The sequence below is a fragment of the Pelophylax lessonae genome (genome assembly GCF_965119305.1).
Source record: "Pelophylax lessonae genome assembly, chromosome: 8".
Classification (NCBI taxonomy): Eukaryota; Metazoa; Chordata; class Amphibia; order Anura; family Ranidae; genus Pelophylax; species Pelophylax lessonae.
This window is the reverse complement of record NC_138775.1, coordinates 234,668,663-234,680,773: the sequence shown is the minus strand read 5'-3', so window position 1 is coordinate 234,680,773 and position 12,111 is coordinate 234,668,663. Positions and strand designations below refer to the sequence as shown.

Here is a 12,111-nt window from a genome sequence, read left to right as displayed (position 1 = left end):
TCTTCTGAAATGTGTTGGCTTGTCACTATTCTCATCAATGCCTCTTAATCTACTATCAAACTTGCATTCTTGTAGACATCGAGTTCTCCTTTTTCCTCTCTATGGGACCATCATTGCTACCCCATAATAATATAGAACAAGGCAATGCAAATTCCTTAAAAAATATACACTAGAAATATACTTATAAGAAAAAAAAAGTTTGAACAAAACAAAATAAATAACATTTATTTAAAGCATAGAGACTCACATAACTGAAACCGGTCCTAATTTTAACATCTCCAGATGTCTGCAGTGTCATAAAGAAAATTCCAGCAGATTCTGCCTCTTTATAACTTCTAATATAAATGTTTCTGCATGAGCATCTGATATTTTTTTCTTTTTTTTGTGAACAAATACGCAAGGTTTGGTTTTGATGTTTCTGATGTAAATGATGCATACGTTAGTATAATTCATCATTTCTGGTTCTGTATTGGTGTATTTGTAAGAATCTTCATGGAATTAATTTTTAGTTGTTACTTTTGTCCGCATTTAGCAACAAGATTTCTTTTTTATATTAAGGGTTGTCATCGTAATGCAGATCTGTTCATTCTTTTTTTTTAGACCATTAGGTTGAATTAATAAATAACAATTCCAGGCCAAATGGGAAACCAGTCAGTGATCCAGCAATGCTATCCAACATATGCTTCAATCAGAAAATTGATTGGCTCAGATTACTTTAATCTTTTCAATGCACTGCAGCGGCAAGTTTGAATCTGATTAGTAGCAGGAAAGAACTTCTTTGTACTGATATTTTGTGCATGAGGTTTTCTGTAGAAGAGACAAGGGGGCTACAGTTGGTGTGTTTGGGAATATCTTTACTGCATCATAAGCAGGGTATCTTTTTTACCACTTAAAGGGAAACACTGACAATACACAAATAAACTCCTGCTGCTCCTGCTGGTAAGCCTGAATTACTGGATTCTAATTATCCAGCATAGAAGGGTGCCAACCCAGCTCGCAACTGTATCATTCCACAAAGAAATCCGGACGGCTTCACACCTAGGATCTTCTGAGAGAGAGGGTTGACGCGTTTCACACGTAAATCAGTGCTTCCTCGTAGCCTTCAATGCACACATCCTTTATCTGCCCATACATAGATTGAAGTTTGGCTGGTTCAGCAGGAACTAACTAAATTTCTATCTATGTGTGGTCATTGCCATTCATGAGTTGATCTATCGATTGCCTTTTCATGAACTATCCTGTTGGAAATTTTTTGCTAGAGTGCATACAGCCAATGGACCGCAGCACTGATCAGTGTATTCTGACAGCAGGGTGTGGATGGGGGAATCCCTTGACCATCAGACTGTCTGCGTGAGCACTGACAGCTCAGCATTTCCGCAGGTAAGTACATCACAGACCAGGAGGCGGGGAGGTGCTATTTCACTTTTACACGTTTTTCTGTAAAGGTGAGCAAACACTTTAAAATAGAACTTCATTTAAAAGTGAAAGTTCTGCTTATTGTCTTTCTCCCACCTCCTTGTGATGTCCCAGGACTGTGGGACCAATCGGAAAGTGCAGAGAATCTCACACATGTGCAGTGGGGAGCAGGAACTCACAGCCAGCTTCCCACAATCAAGATTGCAGCATTGGGGAACCGAAGACCGAAAGACTGGCAAAAAACCTACCCGGATGATGACAGTGCTAGATCCCTGGGCTGGTTCCCCTAAAATTCAAAGCAGCCATTTGAGATTTCCCTTCAGACCATAATTCAGACTAGATCCTCATACAAATGTGCAGGCAGGGTGACCAGGAAAGGGAGGGCAGCAAGCGTGGGACCCTCTACCCCCCCACTTACTTTTTCTGAACCGATTATTGTACTTCTCCCACCTCCCTGCTCGCAGCCTCCTGGGACATCACAGGCCCCAGGAGGCTGCGGGACCAGTATGAAAGCGCAGCGCATCTTGCACATTTGTGCAGTGGGGAGTCGGCTGTGAAACAGCAGGAAATCACAGCCAGCTTTTCACCATAAAGAATGCAGCATTAGGGAATCGAGGACCCAAAGACACACAAAAAACCTACCCAGGTGATGACAGTGCTGGATCCCTGGGATGGTTCCCCTAAAATTCAAACCAGCCCCTTTGAGATTACCCTTAAAATTTAGACCAGATCCTCTTACAGATATGCAGCCAAGGTGACCAGGAAAAGGAGGGCAGCAAGAGTGTGACCCCCTCCCCCATATTCCTTTCTGAACCATTGCAGTTCACATGCCTTTCAACATTGGGAAGGTACATTGTAAGCAAGGCACCTTGTTGCCATGTTGAGGGACAAGATCTTTTTCTCCACATCCAGTTCCCAAAAAATATGTTGGGGTTGTGGATGGACTTATAGGAATCAGGAAGCCCCCTTTATAATAAAGGGGACCCAGTTATCTTCCCACCCAAAACATTGAATTTTCCTCTTCCTCTCTCTTCTCACATGGGTCTGGCTCTGCTCTTTTTCTTAGGCCCTGTTCCCACTCAGGATGCAGCATTTCTAATGGCATCCCAAATGTGGTGCAATTTTGCTGCGACTGTCACTCAACAAAACACCTGAAAATCAACACAAAACATACGTAAAAACCATGCTTGGCTCAGTGCCAAAATTTGGTACATGGGCTTCTATGGTGCGTTTTTGGAGTGGAGGGAGGCCAGCTCAAATAAATAGAGCTGCTTCAAAAACGAACAAAAAAACTTGAGGCGGAGGTGTCAGTCATGTGTAATGGGGCCCATATTGCTCTATTTTACAGTACATACTTACTTCTTGTATATATTTATGAACATCAGCTGCTCTATGGCTAAGTAGTACTTACTTTACCTATGTACATGCATGTATTCTCTTGAATATAGATTAGAATTAAGTGATCAATCTCCAATCAATATACTCGTCATGACTAGTTTATGTTATTACTTTTCTTCTTTTAGAAATTGCTAGTCTTTGCAGTGGGAATGGCAAATATGACTTGGCTAGTGGTACATGTGTCTGTGATGCCGGCTGGACAGGACCAGACTGTTCTCAGAAGATCTGCATCCCACCATGTGGGGAAAATGGCAAATGCGTTAATGGTGCCTGCGTGTGCAACCCGGGTTGGGTAGGACTGACATGCCAAGAGGAGGACTGCCCCGTCAATTGTGGAGAAAATGGGCGCTGTGATGGTGGCCAGTGCTTCTGCGAGGAGGGATTTTTTGGAGAATCTTGTTCAGAAGGTGAGCAATGGTTTATAGACAAACAATTAGAAACTGCTACACAATAAAGCATGGGTGTCCAACCTTTTGGCTTCTCTGAGCCACATTAAGTGTAGAGAAATTTTCTCGGGCCACATATAAAATATATACTATAGTTAAGGTATATAAGTAATAAAATGCCGCCGCACCCCCCGCACTAATTTAACACAACTAGATGATGATCAAATGAATTGGAATCAGTATACAGAGGTTTACTTCTTCTGAGAGATATTAAAGGAACACTCTAACCACCATGACAACTTCAGTGATTTGAAGAAGTGGTCATGGTGGTAGGAGTCAGAAACACTACACATGCTCGCCTCCCCCCTCCCCTCCGAGGCAGCCTGCCTACCATTAGTTGGAAGCCGCTGTGGCCATGCCCCCGACCCGACTTCCTTCCTCTCCAGCAAAAAAAAAATTGTCAGGGGCAGTGGGCCGCATGGGGCCCCCGGGCCGCAGGTTGGACATGCCTGCATTAAAGTATTAAAATATTAAAAAATGTATTTGAGGACCAATAGCCAAATTTTCCTATCCCACATGTAATCCATCTATCAATTAATTAAAAAGATTACAGTAGGTTATTCAAAGACTGGCAAAAGTCTCACTTTTTGTTACCATTAAAACATCTGCTTGTCTGCACCCCTACAATTTTGTTGAAATACATTAATCTTAATTCTGTTCAGCTCAAGCATTATGTTTTCCTAAGCTCTCTATGAAAGATAAAAAATGCATAAAAAGCTGAAAAATGTAGAAAATTAAAAACAGAAAGAAACAGAACAAAAATTACATTAGCTAATGCTAACTTTTCTTTGTTCAGTGTTGGCTGTGCAGAATTTGCGTCTCGTCAGCACCTCAGAGGACTCTCTGAACATTGCCTGGGACCTGCTGGTGGAAGTGGATTTCTACTACATCACTTACTATCCATTTGACGATGAAAGTCAGAAAAGGCAAATTAAAGTTGCTGCAAACCAGGACTATTACCAGATCGGAGGTCTGAACCCCAGCACGTTGTACAAGATACTTATGTATCAGGTGAAGAACAGTGTGACCAGCGAGCCTGCTGAACTTCAAGGCAGAACAGGTAAAGATGGGTCAGACACTATAGAGGGTTGAAATTAGACAGCCCTGTATATGAGCATGGATATTTACCCAATCAGTGTAGAACAGTGGTCCTCAACCCTGGCCTACAGGGCCCACTAACAGGCCAGGTTTGCAAGATAACTGAAATACATCCCAGGTGATATAATTTGCTGCTCAGTGATTGCAGTATTCTAGTCTGCATCTCCCCAAGGTAATACTTAAAACCTGGCCTGTTAGTGGGCCCTGTAGGCCAGGGTTGAGGACCACTGGTGCAGAATATATGAATTCAAGTGGTCTGGAATTACTGTATATTTCCAAGCCCAACTGTAATTTACCTGATCTGTGAATCAGTTTGGTTATCTGTATTTATTGGTGACAAATACTAATGAAGGCATACTTCTGTTATAGAATTTAAAGAATGATACTGCAAAGACAAACGCAGAGTTCTGCCATGGACTAAATAATGCCTCTGGTTCCTCATAGTGCACCTGCAGCTAATATAAAGATATGACCACACAAATGTCCTATTATAAAAGGCATGCTCCCATTTGGGATGTCTGACTTTTTTTTATCTTTTGCAGATGACACACAACTAGGAACCCTGTGGGTGACAGAAGAGACAGAAGACTCTTTGGAGGTGGAGTGGGAAAATCCAGATGTTAGAGCAGACTACTTTAAACTAGCCTACGCCGCCCAACCTGGTGGAGCCAAGACAGAGGTGCAGGTAGCTCAGAGCAATGATCCCAAGACCAGCTATATCATTAGAGGTAAGTTAACAAGAAAGGGCTAATGTTTTGAGCCCATCATTATCTAAAGTGTAACTAAGTTTTGAATAGATTTGAGAATGTTTTGAAATACTTTTGGGTTATTATTAATGTCTGTGTGCCCATTGGGCCCATTGGGGAGGTTTCCCAATATTTCTTGAAGTGAGTAGAAATCCCTCCACTGGTGACAACTGTAGAATTTTGGATTCTCCTTCACTTTTTGTCAATGGTGACAGCAATAAAAATCTGACAACATTTCTAACCCTTCCAAACTGTTCAAAATTAGCATTTTGGCTCACTTGCCTCTCTGACAAATACGGAGCTGGTCAAAGGCACAGCTTGCATCACTGTGGCTGGCAGCCTCATGTCCAACATTAGCAGGCACAACTTCTTAGCCCTACACTTGTTAGTCTACTAGCATCAAATATGATTCTAGGGGAAGGAATCCAGAAACCCGTGAACCCTCCAAGCCACTGCAGTCATATGTAGCATGGAGAAAGCATTCCATAAAATTCCCTTTTTTTGGGTAAACAACTTAATAAAAGGAGATATAAGTACATATCAGAAATTATTGCTCTGAGTACCTTTGAAGCCATTTGGTACACTGATATGTTATGTTCTGAAGCATAGGAACTGCAATATTTATCTATTTCTTAGTAGTAGGAGAGGTACCATTGACTAGTGCGGTATTTCTGCTGATAAAATCTCTGATTAAAGCCGAAGAGACAATGCTTTGCTTGTGTCGCCTGTCCACCAACATGCAGGACAAATGTAAACTCCATGGGGAGCTTAACTACAGTAAATGAACAGCATACAAAGTTTATTCTACACCATATGGAACTCATATCTTTTAATTATCAAGAGGCACAGTAGGAGGCTGGAGAGATCTACAGGTATACTTGAAAACCTCTTTAATCCACCACAGCTTGAAAGATGTTCAAAGCAGGTAATTCTTCTGTACAGTGAAAGAGCAAGAATGTGGAAAAAATAGAAACCGACAGATTTGAGTTTCAGAATAGCGAAAGCAGAACAGACTGTCAAAGCGCTAGGAGCTGATCTGTAATATTCTGTTACAAAATGCACACTTCAATCTGGTCACTTTTACAGTGAGCTGGTTAACCACTTTTGACTATTCTGAATGATGCTAGATATTTAAGACAAAATACATTAGTTGTCTTTAAAGAGCAACTGTCTTTAGGATATGTGTTTCCACTAATTGGAACCTTTGCAGAGCTTCAAGCAAGTTTATCTCTATAGGGCTGCAGGACACATTAGAGATATACTGTTGTTTTTTTTTTGGGGGGGGGGACAGGCATTTAACACACCCAGATGTATTGGATGCCGAAGATTCCAATGGTGCTTCTAGCTCTACAAAATAGTAGATAGAAGGTTTTTATTCAATGGAGATGGCATTCATTCATTCATTGATTGTTGTTAGGATACAGTACATTATCCTAACAACATTTCTTAAAGTGGACCTTTAGTCAGAAAATAAAGTCCTGCTGGATCACTTCAGGCTGATCCCTTTTGCAGGTATAGCTATGTAAAACATTAAAAATAAGTGCCTATACTGTTTAAAATCTAGCAATACACTGTTTCACCCTGCTCTGCACATGCTCAGTTGCTCTCCCATTTTAGGCATTTTTAGGCACTGCTGGGTTTGTAGAGGCCGATCTGCTAACACCCTTAAAGTGGAATTAAAGTTAAAGTGGAATTAAACCTTCCTATCCTTTACAGCTAAGGATGCTACTTCTGTTTAAATTGCAACTGCCATGGTGCTGCACATGTGATCAGTTCTGGCACCAGCCATTTGATGGTTTGACAGTTTGGTTGAGGACGCAAGTAAATGTGACAGTTAGCAAATCCCGGCAATCCAGGAATGCAACTGTTTTTTTAAACTGATAAATCAATGAGTTTAGGCCTGCTTTATGATTTACTGCTGTTTAGGAGCTCTGGGCTTCAGCAAAATTGCAGCTTCCCGCAAGAAGCAAGTTGTTATGGGTAAAGTTCCGCTTTAAGTCAAAACCTTTTTTTTTTTTCCGAAAATAAATCTGTGTGCCATTGGGAAGATTTATCTTCACTTCCTTCCCTTAAAGCGGAGTTCCAGCCATTTACTCACCTGTCCAACGGTCCAGCGATGCGGCCGCCGGAAGCCTCGATCCTCTCCCACGGCGCCGGCATCACTGCTGTGGGCACCCGGCTGTTACAGTTTGCGGCTTCACAGCCGGGTGCCCACTGCGCATGCGCGAGTCGCGCTGCGCGCCGTGATTGGCCGGCAATCTTCTGGGACCTCTGACGTGTCCCAGAAGATTGCAGGGAGGGAGGGGGAGAGGAGAACTTCCGCTCAGGGCGTCGCGGCGCTCCGAGCGGAAGTGGGAGCGGGTACCTGTCAAAACTAGGTACCCGCTCCCCCCCCCAAAAAATGACATGCCAAATGTGGCATGTCGGGGGGTCAGGACTCCCTAAAGCGGAAGTTCCACTTTTGGGTGGAACTCCGCTTTAAAGCGGAGTTCCACCCAAAAGTGGAACTTCCGCTTTAGGTATTCTAACCCCCTGACATGCCACATTTGGCATGTCATTTTTTTTGGGGGGGAGCGGGTACCTAGTTTTGACAGGTACCCGCTCCCACTTCCGCTCGGAGGGCCGCGGCGCCCTGAGCGGAAGTTCTCCTCTCCCCCTCCCTCCCTGCAATCTTCTGGGACATGTCAGAGGTCCCAGAAGATTGCCGGCCAATCAAGACGCGCAGCGCGACTCGCGCATGCGCAGTGGGTACCCGGCTGTGAAGCCGCAAACTGTCACAGCCGGGTGCCCACAGCAGTGATGCCGGCGCCGAGGGAGAGGATCGAGGCTTCGGGCGGCCGCATCGCTGGACCGTTGGACAGGTGAGTAAAATGGCTGGAACTCCGCTTTAAAGTGGAAGTAAACCCATCTATTGTTTTCAGAGTACATCTTGGCTTCTGTTTGATCTGCAACTGCCATGGTGCTGCACATGTGATTAGTTATGACACATCAGCAGCCATTGGATGGTTTGACAGTTTGGTTGAGAGCACAACCAGAAATGTAACTGTTTTTTGAAACTGTTAAATCGATGGGTTTACTTCCACTTTAAGACACAAAGAAATGTAAGAATAAATCCCTTCTAAGTAAATTCACTTAGAGTCTTAGACAGTTGTCACCGAAACAAATGTCCCCATTGAAAAATGTCCCCTTCAATCCTGTTCTAGCAACAACTCAAAATTTGGGCCACCAGCAAAAATAGAGGGCAACCCCCCCCCCCAAGGCAGACAGCAATAAAAATAAAAAAAAGTTTTGGCTTTAGATACACTTTATATACTGTATAATTTGATAGCCAAAAATAATAGATAAAAATGGGACTTTCTAGGTGCCACAGCCACTCAAGAATGGAAACACTATTTTATATCATTAAAATAATTTCAATTATTCACATATAGATATATCTGTTAAAACATCACAAGATAAAATCAATCCTTAATTTTGATTATCCCTCTCCAAAAAGTCATTAACCTCATAGCTCCCCACCTATCAGAATATAAAAGAACCTTAATATTATTATAGTGAGATCAAATAAAACCCACATACAAGTGTAACATAATGATGATTGCTTTATGTTCATTGAGTGTGGGAGTTCTGTTTCAACACATTTCGCAAGACAGCTTCCTCAGGAGGCAAAGCAGTGCTGTCAAAAGGAGAAATCACACCATTAGGATAACCTTATAAATTAGAGGTATACAAAATGATAACAATGAACAAAATAACAAACATATTACAAAAATTCCATATAACATTCTGTATAATTGTATTCACATATAAATCCACTGATATGTTGGGAAATACAATGTGTTTTGTCCTATATGACTGTTTTCTGGGATGAGTTGAAAAATCAAAATTAAGAATTGATTTTACCTTGTAATGTTTTTAACGGAGATATATGTTTATGAATAAATACAATTATTTTAATTATATAAAGTAGTATTTCCATTTCCAAGTGACTGTGGCACTTAGAAAGTCCAGGCTTCTTCTCTTCTTTTTGGCTATATATGTATATTTATAGAGATGTGGTGCCTGATATATCCATCACAACATTGAGATAAACTTTAACTAATCAAGAGTATTGAACAAATTCATGTAACTGTAGCAGGATCATTATATTGCAAGCTCTAAAGGACGGTGAGCTATTCTGTGATCTCAGTTAGGAGGTTTTTGTGGTTTGTAAATGAACAAAATAAATACAGAAGCAAACAGAAAAAATTATATGGACACAAATTTAAAGGTTCTATGCTTAAGTTATTGACTCGAAAAAACTTTATTTATTAGAAAACATGCAAAGCAGGATGGCTAAGTGGTAAAAACTATGGCTTAAAAAATGATCTACATGGGGTCATGTTTTTTACTGTGGATTGCCCTAAATACTCCAGTTTTCACCTTTATCTGAAATCCTACTGTTGGCCCACCAAGAATGAACCATTCTTGCTGATCTGAGGTCTGTATATGGGCGATTAGCCTTGGGTACTGTAAATGTATACATACCCTTTACATTTAAAACACAGCTTATATATTTCAATATATAATACATACAGGGATCACTCATGATATTGGATTTTTGGGAGGGAAAATCTGGATTCTCACTGTAAAGTCTTCTGTAACATACAAATAAAGTATTTCTAGACTACAATGGGTATAAATCCTGCTTTACCCAATCATTTTACCCAATCATTTCGTCTTATTATGTGAAAACTGACTGGAACGTGCTTTAATGTGCTGTGTTGAGTTAGCGCTTTTTCATGGCTTCTGACACAGGCCAAGATATACCCAATCTGGTAATGTCTGTCAGTAGCATTTATGTTTAAGTGCTTCCATATGTTTACAAGATGCAGTGAACATGTTTCAGAGGTAAGCGGTACATTTCTGGCCCTCAAGGTAACAAAGGAGTTAGGAATTAATGTAGTTATTACTGTCTAAAGATTTCAATACATACAGAGACAGATGTCTTACAGAAGTATTATTTTTATAGTTGTAAATTTTTCAAGCTAAAAAGGAAAAGTACTATAAGGGTGGTTGGGCTGGGAGCCTATACATATGCACATAGAGGAATCCATCTGTGGATTTATTTCTTTTTTTTTTTTACTTCTTTTTATTGTTTTTTGGTGCACAAATACAAAACATAAAGTACAACAAACAGACAACCATCACTACAATGCATCACCACATTGACAAATTGCTCTTAAGTGGACTTCCCCGAACCCTCCAACCATACTTGACTGGGTATTTGACCTTAATAAGTGCATTTCCTATAAAATACATATTTTCTATCTTAGAAATTCAGAGTTTTGACTCAATTTGGTCACCCTGGTTAGCCCATATAAGTCCGGTATTAAGTTAGGTTACAAGCCTTTCTAGACATAGCTGTATTGTTTAGGTTAGTAAAAGTAAGTCCCTTATACAATTTTTGATGTTTGCTGATTGTTATATTGTTTGTTTATTTTTTTTATATACATATCAATTGTTTTAATTATATTTAGGCATGCTATGTTGAGTTTTCCTTTTTTTTTCTCCCTTGGGTACTTTGTGGTTGTTTTTGGCTTGTTATGGTTCTTTGAGTTATGCTTTTTTTTGTCTCTTTTGTATTTGTTTATAATAACATTTTAAAGTAAAATCTGATTTAAAAAAAATTCTTTAACAGTCAGTGCAGCTCCCATTGAATACATTACGTTTCCCATAAAATGATAAAGCTTTACAGCATATTGTAAGCACTTAGAAAAAAAAAAAAAAAAAAAAAACCTCCAATATAAGATTCCACATCATAGCTATAAATCACATGAACAGAAACCAGCAACATAGTGTCTCCACCAATTTCCAGGGCATACCCACTACCAAGACATTCAATAATATTAGACACTTAATCTGATACAGTAGACATATGACTCACCCAACCTTGCCACACTTTATAAAATTTGGCTGGTACTCCTCTCTTTGCATATGTAGCTTTGTATAGAGGTAACATTTTATTATTAACGCCTTTCAGGTCCTTATGGAGGGGACCACTGATTTTTTTCCACTAAATAATAATTATTTTTCTGGCATAATAAAATGGTAGAGTGAGTAGTGTACGTATCACCTTCGTGGGAGCTAGTTAGTCAGTCAGGCTTAATAGACAAACTTTAGATTTTGCATTATAAACAAAAAAGAGCAACAATTTTGAAAAAAAAACACCATATTTTTTACTTTCTGCTATAAAACATTCCCAATAAAATTTTTTTAAAAATCTAATTTTTTTTATCAGTTTAGGCCAATTTGTATTCTGCTTTTTGGTAAAAAGAAAATCCTAAAAAAGCGTATTTTATTTGGTTTGCGCAAAAGTTATAGCCTTTACAAACTACGGGATAGATTTTTGGAATTTTTATTTATTTTTTTGTTTTTATTAGTAATGACTGCGATCAGCGTTTTTTAGCGGGACTGCGACATTGCAGGCGGACAGATCGGGCCCCTAACTAACATTTTTGACACTTTTTGGGGACCAGTGACATTAATACAGTAATCCGTGCTAAATATTATGCTCTGTTACTGTATAAATGACACTGGCAGGGAAGGGGTTAACACTGGGGGTGATCAAAGGGGTTAATGTGTACCCAAGTATGCTTACTAACTGTGTGGGGGGATGGTTCTGTGACAGGCACAGAGAGATCAGGGTTTCAGCTTAGCTGAAACTTCTGATCTCTCCCTGCCTGTCTGACAGAAGACTCGCCTGCTTTGTTTACACAAGCAGGCAGGTCTTCTGTCAGTTTATCCGATGATTTTGGGAGGGCGGCGGCAATCGCCGCCAATCCTCCCGCAGCCCTCCTCCCACTGTGTCAAAACACAGCGGAAGCGTGGCTTCGTCAGCCCGCGCACGCTGCCGAGACCTTGTGCATGAAATCACGTAAGACTACATGATTTTGCGCAGCCGAGCCGCCCTGCCACAGTAATACTACGGTGGGCGGTCAGCAAGAGGTTAAGATACAGTGGTGGTG

At 40.6% G+C, this 12,111-nt stretch overlaps 1 protein-coding gene across 1 annotated transcript in view; it reads left to right on the top strand.

The window, feature by feature from the left end:
* Nucleotides 1-12,111, top strand: part of LOC309561604 (tenascin-N-like) — a 113,234-nt gene that overhangs the window by 47,076 nt on the left and 54,047 nt on the right. Inside the window, exons 4-6 of the mRNA XM_082265605.1 lie at nt 2,940-3,221; nt 4,057-4,320; nt 4,901-5,086. Of these exons, the coding sequence (XP_082121731.1) occupies nt 2,940-3,221; nt 4,057-4,320; nt 4,901-5,086 (732 nt within the window). The remainder of the gene's footprint in view (nt 1-2,939; nt 3,222-4,056; nt 4,321-4,900; nt 5,087-12,111) is intronic.